Below are 25,366 nucleotides of genomic sequence, written 5' to 3' on the forward strand. Positions count from 1 at the left end.
CAGATTCTACCCCAACTGTGGGTCGCAACGAATGTAGACAAAGTACTGCTGCATGCGCTTCAAACAGCATAGCAGCCGAAGATGGTGTCGAGCGCTTACCAGGCCTCAGGCCAGCCGATGGCCGGAGCCGAGCCTGTCTTTGCGCTCCAGGTAACCGCCCCACCGGCTTTTGGTGCTCCACTAGCGCAGATACTCACGCCCGTTCCCCGGCGGTGCAACTGTTGAGTCTCACTCGCTTCCTGATTCTCGCGAACGATGTATGGGTTTGTGCCAGGAGCAGTACATGTACGCCCGCACACATGCTGTAGAATCCCGCAACGCGGATCCTCCGACCGCCGACAAGGACGTGTACGCTGACAGCGACGACCAGTGTTCTGAAGATGTTGAGCTTACATCCCTTGTGAAAGCCAAGCTGAACAAGCAGGACTCACCTTCCACGACCGAGAATGCAGATACCACATACGAGCTAACTCTTGAGAGCCCTCCCGTCTATGACACTGCTCTCTGCTACAAGTGCGTGATGCATGGTGCCGATCCAAAGAGGTCAAGTGCAGTGTCTATCAGGGAAGCAGCGGAGGTGAAGGACTGCTTGCTGAAAGTTTACATGAAAGGGCACAGACTGTCCAGCCTTCGCCGCATTCTCGGTGGCGGTGGGTTCTTCATAGTTTGTCGGGAGGGTGCTGGTCGTGTCGCTCTACGCGAGGATAGAGGCACAAGATAAGCGGCGTACTCCGGAACGCGGGCTTCACTGCACTTGACACCCCGACCGTCGTGAGGTCCCTCTGGCACATGCCTCGACAAGTGTGTCCAGGGGAACTTCTTGTCGGACGTAAACACTGCTAATATGATACGGTGGAATTCGGAGGTTATTTCGTAACGCTCTCCCGGCACACAAATCAAATAACTAGTTGCGTTGGTGGGTGTTGCGAGGAGACTCCACCTGAAGAGCAGCAGCTGAGGAAAAACGTGAATGAAACCTGACTGCGGAATGACAGTTCTGGCCGATGTGTATTCCACTGTCACAGAGCGCACGTGTGGAGCCGCGGATGGCGGACCGGCGCACTGGAGAGCAATGCAGTGAATCACCGCTTTTATAGATTTAAAAATGACCAAGTGGCAAGCCCGAGCCTGCCGACTGTTCTGAGCATTGTTTGTTGGCCCTCCAGGACACGTGATCGTTCACATTTTCTCTGGTAGCTTGACAGACGACGATAGCATCCATGTGCCGTCGCGGTGGCTTATTAACGAGTTGCTAAACGCATCACTACTCTTCAGTTTTCCTGCTCGTACATTCAATGAATTCAAAAGACGCCATCAACTTTGATCGCTCGACGACATAGTAGGAAGTAGATGAACGTGAAAGAATGCCACGTTTTTCCTCCGCTCCATGGGGCTCTCGTCCGCGTGTTCTGAGATATTACTGACACACCAGTTAAACAAGAAAAGTGGGGTCCGTAATGAAGAAGATTTCGGTTACGAGTCGCAGACAACCATGTTCTTTATGAATGCAACATCCCACGTCCCGCTGTATATGGCGTCGTGTGTGCGACTGTATCTTGTGCTAGAGCACCATCGGCATCGACAAACGTCGTTCGGCTAACCAGTCGCATGTGTGGTGATGCAAATCACAGTTGTAGTCACGCAGCCTTTCACAAGAGACAACCAAAGTAGACTACTTTTATCCGGTAAGTCTCCAAACTCTCATAAGCGAAATCGCGACTTGGGCCAGCTGAATCAAAAATGCCACCAACCTCTTGGGCATCTGTCCCATAAAAATATCTGCCCAAAAGAGATTCAGAGACACACGACATTCGCCACCACATTCGTGTGTACCAAACACGAAGATGAATCCCTCGGTCTACGGGGACGGCGGCGCGTTGCGCTCTTTTTTGTGACGGTACGTCCTCAAGGCAATACTTACAAGCGCCAGTCTGCCTAATGGATGCACATGCGCGCGGCTCGCTTCTCCCTTGTCACAAATGTCAGTACCGCCTGTCTCCAGACACTTCCTTCTTGATACATGCCAGAACGGTCATACTATTTGTCAGGCTACTCGCTAATCACCCGGGCCTCGGGTATGTGTGTTGGCTTCAAGCCAGGCCTGCGCCGGGCATAAGGGCGCTCCCGCTAAGCGTCTCCGCATGACGAAGATCCTGCGCAGTAGTTGTGGCTGAGACCTAGCAAGCGGAAATTGGTCCGCTGTGCCTGTTTTGCGCTGAGAGTGGCGGTTTCTCTTCTCTCAGCTTGGACAGGAGCAATCTTCAGAATTCCGCAATATTTGCATTAACTGGATTCAGTATCTACGCGGCGTCGTATCAGTTTCTTTGTCGGCGGCGCCCAGTCGGTAAACCAAGCTGTATCTGCCTTGAGTCACACAGTACCTGTGTGGCCGTAAAGCCACCGTTGCTGAATTTTTTTCCCAGCCTTCAGAAATGCGTTTTCTGCGCCTTGTCGTTGCGGTTCTTCAGGCCGCATCTGCACTTTCGGCACTGGAGCTGCTTTCAGGCGAATGTGGCAGCATTTCATACGACGAGCCTCACCCGGGCCATTACACATGCCAGCCAGCGGATAATGCAAAAGGAATCCAAATCACTCTCCGCGCCAACGATTCCAGTATTTCCTTCGGCTGTGGGAAGAAGACAGACACAGAGCTCAAACCGGTGGAAAAAGAAAACCAGTTCTACCAAACTGAACAATGCGACCAGCCGACAGACCTCGACACTGTCTGTGTTGGTACCACTCTGAGCAAAAACCCTGACACCGAAGAGCATCCATACAAGCTTACGATGGGGGATGGAAAACGAGAGGCGAAAACCATATACTACAGCTGCGAGCCCAAGGTCGGTGGAAACGCTGAGCCTTCGGGTGAAAATGCTCTAGCTCGGTCTCCTCCGAAAGTCAACAAATGCATTGTCAAAATCATCATTGAACCAAAAGCCGATGAAGACACCGGCAGCAATCAGAACGATGATTCCCAAGGCAATGGAGAAGCTATGAAAGTCACCCAGTGCAAGGTGGAGACCGTGGAGGCGACCGCCTCCTCGGAATCCCCGCTCGCCTTCAAATGCGATCCTGAAGTGTCACTGCTGCCCGCACAGCATGAAAAGGTTTTCGACGGCAGGAATGGAGAGTGTGATGAAGAAGTCCCGCTCACTAGCCTCGTGGATGCGGAGTTACAACCGCCAAAGGAAGCAGAGAAAGAAAATGGTGTGTATACTCTCAAAATCAATAAAGACCCCGAGCACGACACAACCGTATGCTACAAATGCGTCGCGTCTGACGGAAAGGAGTCTCCGGCCAAGCCAAGCAAGAGATCAGATGCGCAGCACAAGACGCAGTGTCTGCTCAAGGTTTCGGTCAAGGGAACATCTGGAGCAGCGTCATCAGCCGACTCCATGTTTGTGCGTTCTGTTACCTTCATGGCAAGCCTTGTGGTCTTCATTTTCTTCAAGGCGTCCTGACTGTAGGCAACATTACACACCGTTGGGGAGCAACCGATCAAGCGGATGCACCGAACTTTGGCGATTCATTCAACGCCTCTAGGCTGATAGTCTTCTTTCGTCTGGTAGGAGAATATGCAGCGATGTTCGAGTTACTGAGTGGACATGTGTCTCATGTGATTTCGTCGCTTCGTTCCTGCGAGGCATGGAGCTCTTGGATTTTTGTTATCGGGTGCGCTGCGTGAGCCGGGCGTCTCTCTCTGTTGCAGAGCATCACGGGCAAGGTTCTTCGATTGCTATCGGGCTTGGTCTATACCGCACAGCACACATAAGCATGTGTGGTTGGTAGTTGTGCGTCTACGCTTGTCAAAGCTGCCCCGTGTCAGTTTCCACAATCGTCCTCATGAGGCATCACACAAATATAAAAAACTGCGGCACATGCTGCACGCTGTGCTGCTACTTCGATTCCTAGGATCATGCCAATAATGCGCTTAAATCGTGCAATTAGGACGAGCGGAAAGTAACTTTATCACTCATGTGGCTCTCCGGATCCGCGCAGCATGCGAACGGATCAATGACTTTTAGTTGCCGAGGTGCACGCGTCCTTATCGGAAGGGGCAGGGAATGATGCTGCGCTGCTTCACGTGCATCAAGGCATTCTCTCCAATCGTCTGGTCCGGTGTCGTGATTCGATTTCTCAAATGAAATACTTGCCGAGTCCTCGTTGTCAAGACAGGACCATAGAATTCATGCGACTTGCGTTCTGGGCTTTCAGAGTGCTTCTGGTCCCGGTTTTTAATAAAACATGAGCGTCAACAATTTGGACAGCCGCAAGAGAGAACGCACGCGTGTTGCTTAGATCTGCGAACCAGCCATATGGGATGCGCACTTTGGCATTCCGCCAGATTCCGGTGCATGTGCATATAGAGCCCGAAAGTGGTGCCGACCTTCCTGACACCGTAGAGGTATTCGACTAGAAAGAGGCGTCCAAGACAGACAGCCGTGGCGGTAGTCTGTCAGATGATAATACTCTAGAACAGCATGTGAGTAAAAATAGTGGCTAGCCCGGGCACCCCATGCCATATTATTACATGCAGATCACCACCATCGTGCTGATTAGAGCGCTAGTATCCGAATCATAGACACCCGAGACTGGGTCACAAGGCAACAGGCTCGTTCAATTGAACGTAGGCATGCGCGCAACAGAGGCAACCCGTGGCTGCGGAAAAATAAACCCTGCGTCGCTTGTGGACCCTGGAGACTTCGCGAACAAACGACTCAAAACATGCGTATTTTGAAATCGAACAAGACATCTGGGGAGCCTTGTCAGCACGTGTGAGACACACTTTGTTGCTATGCGTGTGAATACAAGCCCAGAACTGCAGTCACCGCAAGCAAGCCTGCTTGACTCTCCGCCTGTCTTCCTGAATACGTTTTGCGATGCCGCAAGGGCCGAATTATCACGGATCTACGTAGCCGCTCTGTCGCAGCGAGGCTCATGTTTTTTCGAGAGCTCATCGCTCTCGCATTTGGTGCCCGCGGAACGACTTCGACCCCTGGCACGGGCCGGGCTGCAGATTCACGCGCTCCGCCTGGGGGGGAGACGCTAGAGGGAGGGTTTTAGCATGCGTGAGCTCGTCCTTCCTTTAGTTTCGGCAACGGTGGTCAGGTCCCTGCGCACACTTGCCGAACTATCCGTGCACTTTTCAACGGGGCGCTGCGCTTCGTTTTGACTCTCTCCTCAGTGTAGTATCTCGGAGTGAGTTACTTCACATTTCTGGGGGGCCGGTCTACCGAACCGCGCTCAAAATCACTTGCACCAGGTCCGAAAACTGCCGATACCATCCGTGCCTTTCCGAGAAGGATCTCTGCATCACAGGCTACATTAGCCTTTTTCTGAGTGGATTAAAAAAATGGGTTCTCTTCGTCTTGCGCTCGTTGCCGTTCAGGCCTTTGTCGCTCTCGTAGTTATACAGTGCAAATCTTCCGCGTGTGACGAGATTACTTTTGAACCGGCGCAGAGCGGTTCCGCAATCTGCAAACCAAACGACCAGAAAAAAGGAATTGAGCTTACCCTCGAGCCCAAGGAAAAAAGCCTCTCTTTCAAGTGTGAGTCAGAAGCCGCCACCGTTCTCAAACCGGAAGATCCAAAAGACAATTTTTATAAAACCCATGAATGTGAAATTTTGGCGCCTCTCGCGTCTGTGTGCGCCGGTACCACGTTAACATCCAAACCGGATGTAAATCCGACGACATACACATTGAATATGGGAGAAGGGGAACGAACGGAAGCAACCCTCTACTTCAGCTGCGAAAACAAAGCCGGGTTGCCAGGGGCAGTAGGGCCAGCTGCTCTTGTAGCCCGTGAAGCGCCAAGTACCCCAAATTGCATTGTCAAGGTTAACATCCAGCCAACATCGGATAAGGAACCTGAGCATCCACAAGCCGGAGATGGGCAAACCCTGAAAGTCGCCGAATGCAAAACAACGACTGTGACAGCGACTGCTTCCTCGGCATCGCCGCTCGCCTTCAAATGCGGGGCCGGCACATTGCTGCTGCCCGCGCAGCATGAAATGGTTTTTAACGGCAGGGATGGAGAGTGTGGTGCGGAGGTCGCCCTGAGAAGCCTCGTGGACGCGACGTTGCAGATACCGGCGGAAAATCAGGATTTCTACACACTCAGCGTCAACAAAGATCCGCTGCACAACACTACGGTGTGCTACAAGTGCGAAAAAACAGCTGGAGGAGAGGCGCTACGCCATCGCAGCGTGCGAACGGACGCAGATGATAAGCTGCAGTGCCTCTTCAGGGTCGAGATTAAGGGCACTTCAGGCGCAGAGTCATCCACACATTTGACGGATGCCGGGGTGCTGTTCTTCATGGGGACACTCGGATTTGTCTTGCAGACTCTGGTCTAAGAGTTGCAAACCGTCAGCACGTAGTGTTTAGATCAGCGGAGTGGTGTACCGCAAGGATATGCGTTTCGGAGGTGCCATCAAAAGCGGGTCACACCGAAATCATGTTGAGAAATGATGATGCTCGGCATCAAGCCACCCCGCCGTGTGTCTCTGAGATTTTCTTGGAGTTATCCAACTTCGTGAGCACATTCGTTCTACTAGGTAGGCAAACAGGCTACCGGTGATAGCGCGCGGCTAGTCTCGTGTCTTGGTTTGCGTGTTTGCGGGTTCCCTACACCCCTCGAAAGAACGTCGCTGCATGTTGCCACACACTTGTGCGGCAGCCCACCCATTGAGCTGACTCACAGCTCTCCGTTGTCATGTTACGCAAATAGGGGTCCAGCGCTGTGGTGATATCGTCCACATGTTAAGGAAGTTACTACCTACCATCTAGTGATGTTGGATGCGAGTACTTCCACAGCGGAACGGTGTGCTGAAAAATTCCGTTCGGGCTCGATACGGAGCCGTTGTCGACTGACAGCGTAGGTCGACAGAAAGCTTGTCACCAGAAAAGCGAAAACCTCCCGTTTCGCGCGGCCCTAGAATTCTTGTTACGTATCTCTTATGTGTTACTTTTCGCTCAACTTCTTCCGCGTTCTCTCCAGAAAAGAATAACCAGAGGGATGCGGGCATTAATCATGCCAAGTTTGTCACAGAGTGTAGTTCGGCTGGTACATCGACAGCAAACCTTTGCTCGTAGAACATAGATGTCGGAGTTCAGGAACCGCATACTAGGCAAATGGCTCGTCGCCCAAAGAATGTCTCTTTAATCTGTCTGATCTCGCGTGCTTGACAGCTGTGCGGTCTCGCTGCTGCACACCCAGCGCGCACCACGTCAACAAGACACTATAGCCGCAAGACGCACGTCAGCTGAGGTACCAGGCTTGGTATATGCATTGTGCACTTCAATGACACCCTCGCTGGCATTGTTGTTGTGCATTCGCAGAGAAATATCCTGACGAGGTCTATTCCGAGTGCCTCTATTTTCTCGTGTCGATGCAGGAGGAGAGCGGCTGCGCAGGGGCGAGCTCGGTCGCTTGTCTTCGAAGCGGACGCCTTCGCTCTTGAGCAGCGGGGCTTGGTGCAGTGATGCATCCCAGGTTAGCCGCTGCACATTTAGTAGTATGTAAAAGCTCCCATGTTGCAAGTCCGCGCGCTTCCCTTGGTTCCGGTTTGTTATTCTACTGCCGAAAAATTCGGCAAAGTTCGTATTGCGGTCCAAGTGTAGTTGCCTCAAATCCGCTTGGGCACATCGGTCAAGTGACGCGCGTTCCGTCAGAGATGGCTCGCGTAGGCAGCTTGAGTTGGATGGCCCGGGTTGCCGGCAGCCTTTCGGTGGTGCTGGTCACTCTGTTTAATCACTCTTCTAACGCAGATAAATCTGGAGAGAGTGCTCTGCCACAGGTGACGAATGTGCCGGTATGTGACGAGCAACAACCCGCCAGTGCGGGACTGGTTTTGCACCTTCTGCCGGAACACCCGCATGTGTCCTTTAAGTGCACATCCACCGGAACTGCAGTGCTTGAACCAGAAGTTAACGAAGCGCAAGCGTACGTCAAACAAGAGTGCGTAAAGAAAGAATTGCTGACCAATTTGTGCCCTGGTGCGCAGCTGACCGAAGTCCCTGCCGGTCCAAAGAACTTACAAGAGATAAAAGCCTATCAGCTCGGCGCACCGCTTGACGGTCGACTCGACACGACGTTCTATTTCAAGTGCAAGATCACACAGAAGTCCGGGCAGGAACGAGGGAGCGGCGGAGGGGAGACAGAAGAGGGTGGAGCGCCAGGGGGGGGGCAGGGGTAGGGGTTAGAGGAGACACAGGGCCGTCAACTCAGACTGTGAGTGAGTGCCTCGTAACAGTCAAGGTTACGCAAACCCCGAAAAAAGAGCAAGCTTCAGAGCAGCAGGGATCCGAGGAGCATGGAGAGCGCCCAAATGTGGAGCGACCGGTGGAGGTCACAGATTGCAACGCTGGTACCGTCGCTGCAGAACTATCGACAGACAAGTCTCTAAAATTCAGATGCCCAAATGACCAGAAGTTGGTGCCGACCTCGTCAGCCAGCGTTTACGACGACAGCGATGGGCAGTGTTCCAAGGAAGTTCAGCTTTCTTCCCTCGTGAAAGCCGCACTGAAACCGGCGAATCCTTCGTCCGAGGAGGAAGGGAGGAAGACGGTTTACGAACTAACCCTTGAAAGCCCTCCCATTCATGACGCGGCTCTATGCTACAAGTGCGTAAGTTCTGAGGCCAATTCCAAGCCGTCGCCGTCAACGCCCGTGTCTATGAGGACAGCAGCAGCGGAGGTGAAGGAATGCTCGCTGAAAGTGTCCGTGAAGGGAACACACCGACCAGCATCATCTGCATTCCGCGCATCGGAGTCCTCTCTTTGGCTGCTAGGGTCAGTGATGGTCTCGCTCGTTCTCTCTTCATTGTAAGGGCGGCACGCAGGTTGCCGTGCAGTGTTGCCTCCCATGTACATAGACGCACACAGGGAGCATTTGGTTGCCTCCAGTCACTCAGGAAAAAAAATGCAACCCGCACGCGGGGTTATGTATCGAGGTGGCTGGAAAATGTGAACGGATCTGCGTCTCAGACAGCAGACTGTCTCCATTGCTAAGGCTACGGCGTCCGAAGGGCCGGCCCTTCCGCAGTTGGGGTCGGCGCCGCGGTTGAACTGTTCACAGTCTCCTTGTGCGGAGATCCTCAGGCGAGTTCCCTAGCGAGTGTATTTCGTCTATATTACCTGTTATAGTTTGTTTACCACTGTATCTTCGCGGTCCTCACACCAATGCCGCCTTTAAAAACCGCGTTTGGACCAGGTACTGTTCTTCTCTTCTCTATTTAGTGGGTCGTGTGGGTGCTGTAGTATTTCAGCTGCTTCAGTTTTTTTTAGAATAGCCACTGTAACTAGCTTTTGTGGATTTTTTTTCCCGAGATTTCGAATTGGGCAGACTCCGGCGTTTCTACACGGTCGTTCAGGCCACAACTTGCCATGTCGGGTGTCGGCCTTGACTGCGCCAAATGCAGCGAAACAGCCCTTCACGATGATTCTCCCCGTTGCGAACCCGTCGTCATAGCGAAATGTGTCGGGATTAGCCTCGTGGCTCACGTTCCCAGTATCTCTTCTTTAGTGTGTCAGCGCTTTTTTCCCCAGTGTATCCACCCGGTTATATCTGAAAGCTCAGAATTGTAGTGATCGAGCATCCCTCGAAGCCGTGTACTCACTCAGGTGCTGCCGTCGGCGCAAAGTCGCAGATTCTTTCTAGCGATAACACCGTTGCGTGGTCCCCAGAACCACCAGCTTCGGCACAAGCTCAGCTGCAGGATGGTGATGAAAGCAACTTTTGGTACAACCCAGGGACGACAAAGGAAGCGAAAGCCGTCATGGAGATGGCATTCACGGCGACGCTCAGGAGGAGGAGCATGTAACACTCTGCATATCAGAGCCCACCACGGCAAACAAACCTTTCAGAATTGCACTTGCCCTTCGTCGCCCTCAACAACCGTGCCGCCGCAGCCTCACCAATGAGAGCATCCACACAGTCTGTGTGTACACTCACTCTCCGCATGTAGTTTTCACACGGGATTGCTGTCAGTTACATAGGTGCCGCATAGACTACAACAAAGCAGCCCTCCTGTGCGAACACAATATCAGCGTCAGGCTTGCAGAAGCGGTGTTTCAGCAGAATTTCGGACTAGGGGTCGTCAGAGGCACCGTCATCAACGGGGCCCGCTGCTGGTTCAATCTTTGCTCGGAGTTCCAATTTTGGGCACCATCTTCGTTCACAGTCTACAGCCATACATTTCTTGCTCAGCCTAAAAGTGAGAGCACCCGCTGGAAGAACGGGTGGGTAACCCTGCATTCGCTCTTAGAAGATCCACAGTTGTGGTCGTCCGGTCGGTGGTGTAACCAGCTGCTGCACTACGTCATCTTCGTTCGGCCTCCTATCAAAGTCAAATGACAAAAAGTGCTGCAACACTACGAACTATGAGCCACTCACGCGTCTTTCAGCAGATGTGTTTTTCTACCAGGAAGGGCAGTTCTCGTCCGGCAGAAAGCTTTCTACCAGCAGCTCGCCTCATTGTTGGTGCATGGAGTGTTTAGGATGCGAGCGTGTGGCATGCTAAGCAGAATTCAAATGTATTGGCGCGAAAATTTGCTGTGACAACGTAGAATAGCTTGGAGAACATTTCGCGCTTCTGCCTATGCCACTGAGGCTCTCGCACAGACAATGACCAACAGTACTGGTGTAGTACATCCGCGTTTCCGTGTACATTCGCTGTTGCTCATTGATGGGGGGATTTCCGTAAACAGGGGGCTATCCGCCCTCCTGGCATATCTTTAACCTAAGGCTGCAGCAGCCGCTGTAACATTCCGACTGTCTGGAAATTAGAGAGAGATGTCTGCAGAGGAGGCGGCGCTGTCCCCCAACCATCTGCACCACCATATTTTCACGGAGCAATATGATATAACCGAATAGCAGGGAGTGTAGAACCCGTTATGTGATCCCCATTTTTCCAGTCCAGACCGGCCGTCCGGCCGTTTTGTGACAAACAGACCATTGCCTTCTACTAGCACGAAGAAACAGAGGAATGCAGTCTTGTTGTGGGCAGCAAGCGGTGGTCTCCACAGCGCCCGATTGAGGGACGTCCCGGAGCTGGTGAGAGCCGGGACGACATGATCCTGCAATTCAATTGCCTGCACAGGAGCTTGAGAACTTTTCGTCGCATAGACACGACGACAAGATTCATTAGCTCGCAGAGGCGAAAAACAGTGAGGATGCACTCAAGACAACGAACCCTATGGGGCCACGGCTTCAGATGAAGCTTCACCAACAACGAAAGCCAAGTGGCAAGGACCTGGAACAGGCGACAGAGCCTATTGTTCTTACTGCTCTGTGTGGACGGCATTTGAAGGCACATTTGATACCTGAAGCAAATAAACGTACCATCTAGCTCTTTCCACGATTGCGGGCAGCATGACGATTAGTTCAACGCCCCTCCTAGGGCAGGTACGCGGCATCGCATGCGCTGGGCTGTGATCGCTTGCCTGCCACAAGACAACGCCGAGAAAACTGATACCAACGGGGCAAGCGAAAAGACACATCGTGTGCCACCCACGAAAACAACGGGACCACCTGACGCTTCAGCATCCCGGAAGAATGCTAGCGTTTCCACAAGCTAACCAATTGTGTTCAACCAGGCGGATACCTTACATATATCAGAGTGTCAGGGGGTATGCGTCAAATGCAAGCATGCGCTAGCAGGGCGCAACCAGTGCCCTTCAGTGTTTTCCAAGACTCCTGAACTTGGGCTGGCGGCGATAGTCCTCACCAGCTTTGCTCCTCAGTTCGAGTTTCCGCTCAAGCCCTTCTGCATTCCTTGACACCGTTTGTGTATTGCCAGGTTTCCGTCGCCACATTCACGTGGTGTAGTCAAACGAGAGATGATGCCGTGCCGGCGCGTAACGTGATTGCGCAAAATGATTGCTAGGTATCGTTTTTCCGTTCCGGTGGGTCTTTGCGCCACGCTGTTGCTGGTGTCTGTCCTTCAAGCCGGCGCTAGCGATGCGATATTTATACAGCCACTCCCCGGCGAAAAGAACATCTGCACCGCACCCGAGGGCGTAAAGGGAATCTTGCTGACCCTCAAGAAGACGGACACAAGCATTTCTTTTTCTTGTGAATCCACAGAAGACATGACGCTCTACCCACAGCTTCCAACTACCACGTTCTTCGTACAGGAAGATTGCAAGTTCGAGGATGACTTGCAAAACGTCTGCAAAGGTGCTGCCATCAAAAAACTGGAAGGAGCTGAGCAGCACACGTACATGCTCAGTATGCCGCTGCCGGGGCGTACATCACGTGACTTGTACTTCAGCTGTGGAAAGCGTCCTGCGGACGACGTGAGCAGTGCCAAGAGTGAACCTGCGCCAAAGTCTCCGAAAAAAAATTGCATTGTAAAAATCAAAGTCGAACCAACTGACGAGGAGGTCAGCAGTGGACCAGGTGGGCCGGAGCAGAACGACAATCATCTGGGCGATGAGCAAGGCTCCGGCATCACTGAATGCCGGAGCGGTAGCGTCACTGCGAGTCTGTCTGTGGAGAAGCCTCTTACCTTCGAATGCGGCGAGAGCTTGGTGCTTGAGCCGAAGTCTACTGACGACGTGTTCGACGACAGCGACGGCGAGTGCCGCATAGCGGTCAAGCTGTCGAGTCTCCTGGATGCAGCGATGAAGAAGTTAAACGACAAAAAGGAGAAATACACTCTCACCGCGAGCGCGGCACCCCTGAACCATACCGCTCTCTGCTACAGGTGCGTATTTTCTGAGCAGGCCGCAAAGCCTCCGCCTTCTCGTTCCATGAGATCAGGGGCTGAAGACAAGAAGGAATGCACACTGAAAGTTTATGTAAAGGGAACGTCGGGTGCAGCGTCTTTGGGCGCATCTAGTTGGCCAGCTTTTGCGGGTGCCATGGGGGCGTTCTCGCTTGGCCTCATTATCGGCTGGATGTAGCTTGACGGATTTCGTTGCCGTCCCCTGGTCGAGCAGTAACTTTCTCCTTTGTTTAGTGAACGCGCGGGTGTCCACATTCACCGACGGCTCCGGACCCTCCGCATGCAAGACAAGCCGTGGCCGTGTCGAGAAGGTTTTGATGGTTGCTGCGTGTCTGCGGAACTGCCTCAGTTAGTCGCATGTAAGACTACGGTAGAAGGACGTAAACCGCTCCAGCGAAGGAAAGATATCCTATCACCTGGAAAAGCCGGCAACGACGTTTGGATATCACATGTGCGGATAAACTAGAAGGCACGTCTCGTTTAATCTAGAGTTGACTGTGCCCACGCCAGCAGAGATGATGGGGAGCTCAGACAGGCTAGGTGCGGCCACTGGGTGACGGAGAGAGAACTGCACCATGGCGAGGCCCGCGACGCATCGGATTCTAGGAAGGCCTGTGCTGCAGCGGATACTAAAAAGACAGCAAACGGAGGATCTAGTCCCGCTCCAATAGGTTGCTGTGGTAGTGCACACTGCCGGATCAGCTATCCGCGGGAAATACGCACGACACAATATTAATTGGCGTCAGGCGAGTAATTCTCTCTGGATTGAGTCTCTACCATGACGCCATAGATCGATGGAACCGATGCGTCCAAGCCACATGGATTCTCATTCGCTGCCAATGCACAGTAAGCGCCAGTCTGCGGGTTTCCGTTAGGATGTAGGAGACCACATCCGCAACGGTAGCGAAGAGCGTTATTCAGAAGCCCCCGTCATCTGTTCCAATTTCAGAGTAGAGGCACCCCCACACGAATTGTGGTGACGGTTCGTGTATCAAAATGATTCAAAATCTTCATGGTGTGATGTGTATGATAGCGCTACGTTGGCAGAGTTTCATGCCCTTGAACGGGGCTTCTTCGCAGGTTGACTGTTCCGCCGAGACGGGGATACAGGAATTCGAAGTGAAACGAGCAAGAGGCACGAGAGACCTCCCATATCCTTGTCACCGGCGGGTGCGCTGGCCGTGTGTTTCTGTAGGATGTCGAGTCCGGTGTCAGTCAACATCGACGCATAGTGTCAGGCGGGTTGTCTCTGAGTGCAGCTACGAGGTATGCAACACATATTGGACAACAGTCGAACGTAGACCCCCTATCACAGTCACTAAACTGGAACTCCTTAAGTTGATATGAACTTGCTTTCTCTGGGGAGCCACCGGCAGTGAAATGCCTGAACATTGACTAGACACCGTCTCTGTGCACATGCCCAAATGGGGAAGTGAAATTGGCGTGGTTTGCGCAGTGGCTGGGCAGGAGGAGTGGACGGTCAGGATAGAAGCAGCTGAGGCTGACAAGTGCACGACACCGTCGAAGGTGCAGAAAAAACTTACACACCGACATTGAAGCTCAGGCCTTCGCATCCACGAAGGGAGTTATTGTTTAGTTCGACAGCATCACAACAATGGACGACCACGAAGGGTGCAGTGTATGAGTGAGCAGGAGCCATGGCCGCAACAAACTCTCGAAATACCCATGAAAAGGATGTCTAGCGAAGAAAGGGGAAAGCGAGCAACTGGACGGCGGAGGTCCCGTAGTGGAAATATCCATTCGCATGGGTTAGGACTGGCATCCGCGTCCGTCCTTTAGAGCTCCCTGAAGTACAAGACAGAAAAGTCGAATGACCCTGCACTCGGAAACGACGCGTGAGTTTTTGCCCTCTGCTCCTGACCCCACTCTGCGTGATATGTTGTAGTGTCGTCGAGACTGAGCGCTGACGCGGAAAAAGACTTCTCTCGGCTCGAAGGTCAAAACAGCTCGTTGTTGCCGCTCCGTCGATCCCGGATGCGAAGTTTCTCGGTCGCGCATGCTAGGCGCCAGTTCTTGGCTACCGGGGGACGGGTCAATAGCATTCTCCGCATCGCCCCAATAGAGTACTTCGTATCTTTATCCTTATCTCTTCCCTTCTGAATTATCAAATCACTTTGAGGGGTGTCTTACGTGGCTGCATTCCCGCTACAAGGGTACTGTCGGGATTGCTGGCTTTGCTGTGACCTCACGGCGCTCTTAACCCGGGCGGGTTCCCCCGGGGACAACGTCACAAGCAGGTGCCGGCATCGCCGAGCTCGCGCGCGAAGTGATCCACCGGTAGTTTGTCTCAGCCATAATACCTTGCTGACAGGCACTCTCGTGGAGGACTGCAGAAATCAGCAGTGTGGAATAACATGTAAACTCCGAACAGGAACACATAGGCACTGAGTACTGTTCATGGAATATATCGGTAAACCATGTCCTGAGTCACATGCCCTGTCACCCAGAAGACCTCAAGGTTTTCTGTCCGCGATTCTCCTGCTTGAGCCTGGTAACCTGGACAGTGTGCCTCCGAAAGGCTTGCATCACTCTTCCTTTTTGATCACAAGCCGAATTATCCCGCGCCTCTCGTTTGACGTCGAAGGTGGTTACCCAAGATGATGCAGGGTGGAACGGGAAGTGAAAAAGTAGTATGTAGACTTTTGTTTCTCTCGCGGCTGCCTATTTTAAAGACTAAGGGTTAGCACCTCCTATTCTTGGCACAAATCTGGTCTCGCTCTTAACACGACAGCGAAGTACTAGAAGACTATTAAGGGCGATTGTTCCCCCAGGGCTTGCTGGGTGGCTGCTTTGCCAGCAGCCACAAGACATCGCCGGGGCCCGCTTCGAGTGGCGGATGAAGACAACACCGACACGAGATATCACCACATGGCCTGGCGCTCGCTACGTTGTTTCGGATGCCACGAAGAAAAAGGGCAAGCTCTGCTGGAGAAACAGGCTGCTGGGTCGCTTGAGTGTCACGGGAAGCGTGCTAGGCGTTTTCCCGACCTGCATGCGGCAATACGGTGACATTTCCCAAGGCCGCAGAGCCCGCGGGCGGCGACACGTTCTGCGCCCTCATACTGTGACTTCCATGCCCTCCATGCTTCAGTGGTGTGCCAGTGGTCGATGCCCCTGTATTGCTCCTTTATTGCTGAACAAACGCTGTTTCGTTGCGCAGCTGACAGGGCTCCAGTACCACGACTGGGAATGTGCACGCTCACAGCATTGCCTTTGTTGACCTGAATTCCGGAAAACCTGACGATACTTGCCTGCCGACTGGAGCCCCTCCGAGTTGAGTCTGCTGCGGTTTCATGCAGGACTGTTGGGGTGCACAGCCTCTCTCGCGGCGGTTTTGCTGGTTTTTGGGCACGAACAGTGTCATGGCCAACAGTGTTGTCAACCGTACCGGAAGCTGTCGTGAAAGAGCGTATTTGCGACCCTTCGAAGCTTGAAGAAAAGATGCTTCCGCTGACTCTGAAACATACGGACGACGACTTTTTCCTTCAAGTGTGCCGTCGGGGAAAATGTGGAGCTGGAGCCAGCCGTCGGCACTCAGGCAGCCTTTGCCGAACCAGGGTGCGAAGAACAGCAGCCAGTGGGAAAGTTATGTCATGGTGCGACCCTAAAGGCACACCCTGAGGTCGAGGCACAAAAGGATCAGCAGAAATCCTACGAAGCTTCAATGCCCTTTACAAGAACGGGCGAGTCTGGAACTCTACTACAAGCGCAAGGTCACTGAGAGCACCTTGGCAACAGTGCCGCGTGAAAGAGATCCTGCAGGAAAGAGGAACGGTGACAAAGTGGGAGCAAGCGGAGGCGGCGGAGAGGGGGAAACGGAAGAGGAACTGAGACCGCCACCAGGGTCAGGCGCAGTGCAAGGAGATGCGGGAGGTGTGGTTCCCCTGGTGCCGAACGAGAAGGACAGTGTCGTGCACATCACAGTCGAAGAAACCGAGCCTGCAGCGGAAAACCAAATTCAAGGCGAATCAGGTGGCGACGAAAGTCTGCAGAATGAAGGTCACGCACCGAACGAGGCAGAGTGCAACGCGGAAACCGCGCATCTTTTTCCACAAAAGCGAAAGGAAAGCTGGCGCCGACGGACACACGTCACAGGTCAGGTGGCCACTCACATGAGTTAGCAGTTGACGACTGTGCCAATGCGAGAGCTACTGGAAGACACACACAGTGATGCGGCATCCAACACGTGCTTCAGGACATGAAAATATGTGCGAGGGTATGGTCGCCGCAGGCTTAAAACCATTTGCAGTGTGCCTCCCTGGAGCGTAAAGAGGAGGGAGGAAAATATGTATACACGCTGAAGGCTCCATCGACTGAGTGCAAAGCGCAGCATATATCTTACTGCTGCGAGTTCACGGAACGGCTCCCAGAAGATCCCGTTCCGTTCTCATACACAGCTCTGCCTCAAAAAAAGGCGATGCACTATCACAATCAACGTTCAGCCCGACAATCGCAGCCCCCCCCCCCCCCCCCCCCCAGCAACGTGGAGTCACCGGAAGGAAGTGACGAGGAAGACAAGAAACTTGGTGAAGAAGAGGAGGTGTTCCCAGAGGCGCCGGACCACGATGCCGGTCAGGAGCTGCCACGGCTAGACAACAATGAGGAAAACCACGAAGACGCCGGTTCCCCCCGCCTGTGGGCGAAGAGTCAGCTAAAGCCTTTGATTGCGCCAGCGGCGTCCACAAAATGACTGCGTCACCAGAGAAGCCTCTGGTTTTCGAGTGCGAGCAAGGCATGATGCTGCGTCCAGATAACCGTCCACAGGTCTTCAATGACGCCCACGGCTAGTGCGAAACACTTGCCGATTTGACCAAACTTGTTGGTGCGGAATTGAACCACAAAACCAGCGATTCGGTTGCTAACTCTGTCACGAACTGTACGCTGTGAAGAAGGCTCCCGTGCATGATGCTGCATTATGGTACAAGTGTGCCACACCTGAAGCCACGACCCCGCCCAGCGACTCTCCTTCGATGAGAGCTACCCCGGCAGATACATATGAGTGCGTGTTGAAAGTGGTGGTGACGGGAAGCTCGGAACCCGCGACATCAGGAGGGACCAACTGGGAGGTGTTTGCATTTTCCACCTATTTGTTGGATTGGCTGCTTTACCGGATACGAAGGGACTCTCCAACGCTGACAGGACGACGAACAATTAGGTGGGAACGTACTGCAGTGACAAAAATGGATAAGTTTCCGGGAAAACAGGCACCAAAAGGATAGTAACCGCTGGAAATCTAAGTTATCAGGGGAGGCGAGATAGGCAAACGGCGCCACCGGCGACCGAAACGACCACAACGTACGTCAAAAATCCCAGGGACTAGTGGACCTCTTTCCTGCGTAAAACCGTTCTAGTGGTTCATTTTTTTCAAGAGGGCACTATCCCCATTGGGGCACTACGCGAGCAGCTTTTAAGGAAATCCCTTGCACTGAAGCCGATTGGGAGATGCCAGAAGGGGAAGCGCTATCTTCCAGAGATGGAAGTAGAGCTGTTAAGGCACAAGTCGGCTGGGGACATGAAAGCTATCGCAAGGGGTATACGCGCGTGCAGCTGGCGACCACAGTCACGACCCTCTGGTTGCACACAAATTCCCGTCGTATTAATACTGCGCGTCTGCGGTTCGCCTAAACAACCCCTTTTCGTGTTCATTGCTTGGGGGCTACGCATTTAAACAACTCCAAAGTCAGGATTCAGTGTAGTTTTCCACGTGCCTCTCGAAAAATGCACCCCCTGAATATCGCCTATCTCCAGGCCAAAACCTCCCCATGCCACGGAGTGGCTCACGTCAGTGCGCCTGCAGCGCCCCTCATGGTCGAGCAAGGCGAACCCGAGACAGCGGGGACTGTCGGTGGAAAGAAGGCCTGCGGCAGTCTCGGGGGGGAGCATGCGCGTTGGGCGAGCAACATCGCAATGAGTTCGCGGACTCAGTGAGGAGTAGCACTACACACTCTCAATTGGATTGCTCCTTTTTAGGACTAATTGGTCGTCCACAGCCAGCGAGCTTCTTAGCCAAAATGAGAGTATCCCATCAACTGACTGGCTGCTCCTCCATGTAAAGTCACGCACCGACGGGACTCGAGCTGTCACATTGTTATTTCTCCGGTCTTCTGAAGATGGATGCCTTTCGGAGCCTGAGATGGGCACTTCGCTCGATATTTGTTGCTTGGACTGTTCTGGTGTGTTTTCGATCCAAGTCATTCTCTACCCTCGCCAGCGGGGACCCACTGGTGCAGAACTTCGGTGCCATCCACGAATGCGAACCCCAGTCGTCAGGAGCACAAACTGTCAAGACGCGGATCCTAGGGCCTACAGAGGAGACTCTTAGACTAAGATGCGGCTCTGATGACCGCGCGGTGCTCACACCAGCTAAAGGCAACCGGTTTTTCCCAGACAAGGATCATACGCTTGCCGGGGAGAGCCTAAACAATGTTTGTGACGGAGCTACCTTAGTTCCCTCCGAAGGTAGCACTCAGCCGAAGACGTATACCCTAAATGTCGGTCGTCGAGGGAGAAAACCCAGAGATTTGTACTACAAATGCACACTTGCCACTGTGTCACCATGGGCAGTCACCGCTGGAGAAGGTCATGGCGCTGGTGCACAACAGAACACGACGATGAAAACATGCATCCTGGAAATAAAAGTGGAGGCAGAGGAACCTCAAGGACCGGAGCCGAAGCCAGCCAAGGGATATCATGCAAAGCCGAAAGCGAGAGGGGGCAGCAGCATGCAGGAAGCTTCGAACCCCGATGTCATCAAGAGATGTGACCTGGACGATACAACTACACCAGAGATTGATCTGACTCTTCCTCTCGATGCTCCCAGCGTGAGCTTCAGCTGCGGGAAAAAAGGAAGTGCGGCACTAAAGCCGAAAGCATCAGAGGCGAAGTTCTGTGCCGATGCCGCTTGCGGTGAGACAGAATCGCTCTCTGCTTTCTCCGAAGGGGCGCACATGGATGAACAGTCAGTAAACGGGGAGAACATATATACACTTTCCATTGGTTCCAGACCATCCACCGACCGGCAGATCTTCTTCAGCTGCAGTACTGCCGGGACGCAAGATGTACCATCGAAAGTGACGAAATCGAGCCCAGGCAGCGAAGATAAGAACTGCATCGTGAAGCTGACGGTAATGGGCCAAGAAAGACACCCGACATCTATGGCCTGGCAGCCAATGGCGCCTTCTCACGTCGTGGCCGTAGTTGTGGCTTCAGCTGTATTCCAGTCACTGCTTTGGTAACATTTATCCGGTTAGGGTATGAGCATGGCTTTTGCATCAACCTTCAGTAGAAGGATTGGCTCTCCGCGGGTGTTCATTGCGCGGCGCTGGGTAGGTCTTCCAGGGTCTTGGGCTTCTTGTGTGGAATCACGGTTCGGCTTCACCTCCGTCTCCACGGCCACGCCCTTCTTGGCGAGGCTCGGTGCATCAGCTTCAGTTCCACGATTTGCTTCAGTCCTATGTTTTGCGCTAGCTCTATAATTTCCAGGTGTCCTCACAACGGTTTACTCCGATTGTCACCATCCGGTGTGAAGTAACGTGCATGGGATGGGAGGGGAGCGCTCACATCCGGAGCCGAGGGGCGAGCGCCGTCCATCATGAAGGACTGAGTTTTCGTTTCGCTAAAGTGGCATACGAGATAGATGAGACACCCTTTTTTATATAGCTCGGATTAAGGGCGACGATTTTTCTAGGTGACATTTTCTGTTGTGGCGCGCCAGCCTATCGCTCCTCCCGTTCAGCCGATGCAGAGCTCGTGCGCATTGATACACATATGATGAAGGCTTGCCTCCAACCGGCACGACGAGATATTGCGTTGCCATAACTCTATTGAATGAAACGCACTCGTACGTGTACCCCTGTAATATGCTGTGTCGGCGGCCGCCCGCAAGCCGTCTGTGGCGTGCGATCAGCCGTTACCTGAGAAACAACCGCAGTCGATCAACTTGGATTAGCCGCAATGGATACACTTGCTTTGAACGACTATTCCTTCGGCACGAGATTGCTGGAGGTCACACTGTCCCGGAGGACGATGAGATCCGGCGATCAACACGCCCGGCTCTTGCGATCCTGCCGAGATGAGTGAAGAAACGTCACTACGAAGTGGATAGTGGGTGTGAAAGCTGCAGCATCTCGCGCACCTCCGAATTGTTTCACACTTGCCTGCGATAGTAGTTCACATATGCTTAATGTCTAGCTTCCTCCCCCAGGACGCGGGCGCGTGGCTACCCCTACAAAAGGCGAGTCAGACATCCAGTTGAGTGATGGATGACCTTGGACTCAAGTCTGTTGCATGCCATTCCGCGGCTCCGACCTCGACTGGCGGCGAAGTTCTCAACGTAGACCACTGTCAGGTGCATGCCTTCATTATTCATTCAAACTCTATGAAGAGAGTCTAGGATAATTTTCGTTACGTGCCTGTGTGTTCATCACCTCTGTGGTTTTTCGCGCGGTTAACCGCCCGTTGTCGACCCGGCTCCTGCCTCAAGTCAGCAGTGCACTGTGCCAAAATGTGTCCCTTCCGCCACCACGCAACCATATTTGGAGTTGCTATTGGCTTTTATGTTGCGCTGGCCTCCGCCGACCAGGGAACCAATGTTGTCGAAATGGACTTTTCAGCGGTCCCGACGACGCAGGTCTTCGGCACGCCTGTCCCGAAGACCTGCGACCAGCCCGGGCAGGAGGTGACCGTAACTGTAGAACAAGGGAGAGAGAGTGATCCGTTTACATGCAGCTCTTCAGTAAGGGCGACATTGACTCCAGATGACGCATCAAAAAACCCGACAGAGGGGAACACGTTCACGAAGGCCCAGTGCAACGATCCGCAGCCCTTGAGCAGGGTCTGCACGGGCGGCTCCCTAGTGAAGGGCGGGGACGGCGACGCAGAAACATTCACTCTGAAAGTTCCACCGTCTGGATGTAACCCACAGACTCTATACTACTGCTGCGAGTTCAGTGACCAGCTCAGCCGGGCGAATGATGCGCATCCAGACGAGCCTCTCTCAAAGAAAGAGCCATGCAGGATCAAGATCGAAATTAAGCCTGCCTCCACTCCGACGGTAGCCGACGCCGACTTGAACCCTCCCAGGGGGGGGAAGAACAGGACGCCCAACAACCCCAAGTGGAGAAGACCCCGGATGATGGGCAGGCTGCGAATGGCGAGCAGGAGCAACCCCATCACGAGCAGCACCAACAGCAGGAACAACAGGACGGGTCAGATCCGCCTGTGGACGAGCCGTCTGGCAAACCGTTTGAATGCGACACCGGTGTCCAGTCGGCAACTGCATCGTCAGAAAACGCTCTTGTATTCAAATGTGGAAAAGGCCTGGTGCTACGACCAGATGAGCTCTCACAAGTATACAAGGACGCTGAGGGGAAGTGTGGGACACCTGTGGCTTTGGCGGAGCTCGTAAATGCGGAACTGACAAGCAAGGATGGCGCTGCTGTTCCTGGCTCTATAGACGCGGCTTCGAAAATGTATACTTTAACAGTGAAAGAGGCTCCGGCTCATGATGTTGCAATGTGCTACAAATGTGTCGAGCTTGTTTCCAAGCCCGAGTCGCTTCCGTCTATGCGTGCCGTCAGAACAGCGGAGAAGCAGTGCATGTTGAAGGTGAAGGTGAAGGGCACCTCGGCACCAGAGCTGTCTGCAGCAACAGAGCGTACCGTCTCTGTCCTGTCCAAGCTGCTGGTATATCCCCTATATTACTGGCTGTGACCGTGTCATTCTTATCTTGACGCCATCCGTAACATGGGGCGCAGCTTGGGACTTGACAAGTTCACTGATGCACGTCCAGGTGCTACTGCATGACGGACGGCTGGCCTATTCGGTACGCCGTGATCATTTCGCCGCCACTCAAGGTGGCTGCTTTTCATTGCGCCACCTCTCGCTCCGGGCCATCCACTATCGCTTGAACACTGACTTCACTCTGTAAGGTGGGAGAAGGACTGACTAGGGGTGATGGGAAAACCAGGACTGCGAGTTCTGCCAGTTCTCGGTGGACACCGAGATCTTGCGTACTCGACCCTTGTAGAACGGACAAGCAAAAGCAGTAGAATAAAAGCCTGAGCCTGCGGTCAGGCGCTTTTGGCCCAAATACGAGATTGCTTCACCTCATATATGAAGGACATCCTTAAACACCCAAACCTCATTACAGGATTTCTCGGTTGGGAAAAACTAGTGAAAATGCATGTATTGGGTGGCAGGCTAAACAGCGCATTTTCCATACCACAAGAGAAACCGGGCCGTTTCTCGTCGGCGCCCTACCTGCCAGCTGATGAAACTCTCCTTTATACAGGCTACGCGCCTCGACTTGCTCCGAGCGGGTTTGTGTAGCATCACTCTCGGACTCCTGCCGACTTCGAAGAAGACAGACGAGAGCCACTGCAGTGCTGACGAGATGATCGGCGAAAGCGTGCGAAGCTATCCGGTCGGATGCATCCACGTACAACGCAGTACCGCGCCACACAATTTCAAACCTTCCTGCCCCCAGTCAAGGCTGCCGCCCTCCGGAAGAAAATATAAATTATAAGTTGAAAGTATTCATGTCAGTGTCTACTAGAAAATATAGATTATAACTTACAAGTATTCATGTCAGTTTATAGTACTCTCTCGTTTAGGTCCAGTCCGGGCAGCCGAGTACATCGGGGATGTCCGCAGCTGGTCCGGGCTGCCTCAAGATGACGATCGTCACAAACGTCACTTCAAAACAAAACTTGATTACCTTTCACCCGGTCCGATACCGGTTCGGGCATTTACGCTCTAAGGCGCGGATGCGTCTGTACTGCTTACCTCCTCACGTGACAGTGTAGTTGTCAGCATTACTGAGGACGTCCCAGCGAACAGGCATTGGAGCTTGCCAGCTTGCCAGCGCGTGCACGCCCAAGGTGACCTGACATGGGCCTCTCGTGGCAGAGGAACCTGTGTAGTCGCGAAGAACTAGCGTCGCATGCATTGTCCTGGGAGTCAAGGACGTCGATGGAAATATGCATGCGGTAAGGACCAGTCTCACGGCATCGAACGTTAACAACCAATCACCACTAACCCACCTTCAGCTGGTATAAATCGTTGCTACATGTTTGCTCTTGGCGAGCAAATATGTAATATATCTGTCGGCACGAAATCAGGTCGGGCGGCGACTTCGGCTCGTTCACCGAGAAACGGAATTGGAGAAGCCGCCGCCGGGCATGTTTCCTTGAGTTTAGCTCCTCGCTATGGGACAAATTCGTAGCCATGCGGGGGCCGTCGGAGCACTAGTCGCCATTTCGACCGTGTTGGCACTATTCGGACTGAAGCCGTCTTATAGCCAGCACACTGAAGATGCACAACTGGAGACTTCGAAAGTGTGCAAGACTGCGGGCCGGGCATGCCCACGGGCGAGAATGTCAATAAAGTGGAGCTAGGGGCTAACTTAGAAAATCTGAGACGTGGCGATCAGGCGAAGGCATAGCTCAGATCATTAGTCGGCAACATGTTTTTCCCAACGCAACTACATGGCAATGACGATAATTCCCTGGACGGGGTTTGTAAGGGGGCCACTCGTTGCGTCGAAAGAGACTGATAAGCAGCGGGCTTACACCGTGAAAATGGCGGCGGACAATCGGAAACCAAAGGCGCTTTGCTTTGAATGCTCATTCGGCACTGGGGCCTCACCGGTGGCCGTTGGCCTAAGGACACACGGTGCTGTTAGGTCGTATGCAAGCGACACTCTCAAAACATCCATTTTTGAAATCGCTGTTAAGGCGAAGGAATCTCCAGATGCCGGGCCAGAGCCAGAAGGTGGAGTCGGTGCGACGGAGCACGAGTCTGGGCAGGGTGGCAGCGGCGGCGAGAAGCCGAAAGCAGATGCCATCAAGACCTTCGATCCGGATGAGCTGGATGGATCTCAGATTGACGTGCCTCTGCCGCTCTAAGACTCGAGTCTGAGGTTCGGCTGTGGAGAGAAAGTAGAAGTTGCGATCAATCCGCTGGTGTCTGAGAAGAACTTCTGTGTTGATGCAGCATGCGATAAGCAGGAGACGCTTGTGGCCGTATTAGAAGGAAGCGATTTCTAGGCGGTCACTGGACTCCAGAACGTCGGGTCCAGGCCGACCGCGGATCTAGATCTGTTCTTTGTCTGCACAGCCGCGCGTGCTGAGCAGAAAGGGTCGAATATGAAGGAAACGAGCATAGCTGCCAAAGAAAAGTAATGCAGCATGGAATTTTCCGTAAAAGCTGGTGAGGCCACGCGTGCTGCCTGGCAAGGGGAACGGTCTTCTAACCTCCAGGCCGTGTCTGTGTCGGCAGTCATGTCTTTGTCATTCTTCTGATGTGGACGGTTCTGGTGTACTCTCTGTGTCTTCATTTTTCATGTGGCCCGCTAGGGATAGGTGCGTCGATCGACTCTATTTTTGCCCTCCAGTCCTCTTGGCTTATTTTCTGGATGCTGCGCTTTCGGGTCATTCCCAGATGCCTGCGCTCCTTGGCAAGGCCCGATGTATCAGAGTTTCGTTTTTTTTTCGTGTATAGTGTAAAGTGCCTGACAGCAAACCCGCGATACGCTCAGCGGTTCACCTACGCTCATCGCATTCCGTGCCATACCCACACCCCGTTAGGCTGGGTGGTCAGGCCACTTCTTAC

The 25,366-nt window shown here is 53.3% G+C and overlaps 7 protein-coding genes across 7 annotated transcripts; all 7 read left to right on the forward strand.

Annotated features, from left to right (window-relative positions):
* Positions 1-259: 259 nt before the first annotated feature.
* Positions 260-721, forward strand: BESB_033880 (SAG-related sequence; the record flags this gene model as incomplete). The annotated part of the gene is made up of 1 exon (XM_029361974.1): positions 260-721. The coding sequence occupies one exon, from the start codon at positions 260-262 to the stop codon at positions 719-721; it is 462 nt and encodes a 153-aa protein (XP_029220939.1).
* Positions 722-2,432: 1,711 nt separating this feature from the next.
* Positions 2,433-3,461, forward strand: BESB_033890 (uncharacterized protein; the record flags this gene model as incomplete). The annotated part of the gene is made up of 1 exon (XM_029361975.1): positions 2,433-3,461. One exon carries the CDS (start codon positions 2,433-2,435, stop codon positions 3,459-3,461), a length of 1,029 nt encoding a protein of 342 aa, XP_029220940.1.
* A 1,892-nt stretch (positions 3,462-5,353) lies between these two features.
* On the forward strand, positions 5,354-6,358 carry BESB_033900 (uncharacterized protein; the record flags this gene model as incomplete). Its single annotated transcript, XM_029361976.1, has 1 exon — positions 5,354-6,358. One exon carries the CDS (start codon positions 5,354-5,356, stop codon positions 6,356-6,358), a length of 1,005 nt encoding a protein of 334 aa, XP_029220941.1.
* Positions 6,359-11,879: 5,521 nt separating this feature from the next.
* BESB_033910 (uncharacterized protein) lies at positions 11,880-12,911 on the forward strand (the record flags this gene model as incomplete). The annotated part of the gene is made up of 1 exon (XM_029361977.1): positions 11,880-12,911. The coding sequence occupies one exon, from the start codon at positions 11,880-11,882 to the stop codon at positions 12,909-12,911; it is 1,032 nt and encodes a 343-aa protein (XP_029220942.1).
* Positions 12,912-18,472: 5,561 nt separating this feature from the next.
* BESB_033920 (uncharacterized protein) lies at positions 18,473-20,083 on the forward strand (the record flags this gene model as incomplete). Its single annotated transcript, XM_029361978.1, has 3 exons — positions 18,473-18,678; positions 18,966-19,660; positions 20,037-20,083. The coding sequence occupies 3 exons, from the start codon at positions 18,473-18,475 to the stop codon at positions 20,081-20,083; spliced, it is 948 nt and encodes a 315-aa protein (XP_029220943.1).
* Positions 20,084-21,257: 1,174 nt separating this feature from the next.
* BESB_033930 (uncharacterized protein) lies at positions 21,258-22,160 on the forward strand (the record flags this gene model as incomplete). Its single annotated transcript, XM_029361979.1, has 1 exon — positions 21,258-22,160. The coding sequence occupies one exon, from the start codon at positions 21,258-21,260 to the stop codon at positions 22,158-22,160; it is 903 nt and encodes a 300-aa protein (XP_029220944.1).
* A 2,080-nt stretch (positions 22,161-24,240) lies between these two features.
* On the forward strand, positions 24,241-24,660 carry BESB_033940 (uncharacterized protein; the record flags this gene model as incomplete). Its single annotated transcript, XM_029361980.1, has 1 exon — positions 24,241-24,660. One exon carries the CDS (start codon positions 24,241-24,243, stop codon positions 24,658-24,660), a length of 420 nt encoding a protein of 139 aa, XP_029220945.1.
* Between the last annotated feature and the right edge of the window lie 706 nt (positions 24,661-25,366).

The sequence above is a fragment of the Besnoitia besnoiti genome, chromosome II (genome assembly GCF_002563875.1).
Source record: "Besnoitia besnoiti strain Bb-Ger1 chromosome II, whole genome shotgun sequence".
Lineage (NCBI taxonomy): Eukaryota > Apicomplexa > Conoidasida > Eucoccidiorida > Sarcocystidae > Besnoitia > Besnoitia besnoiti.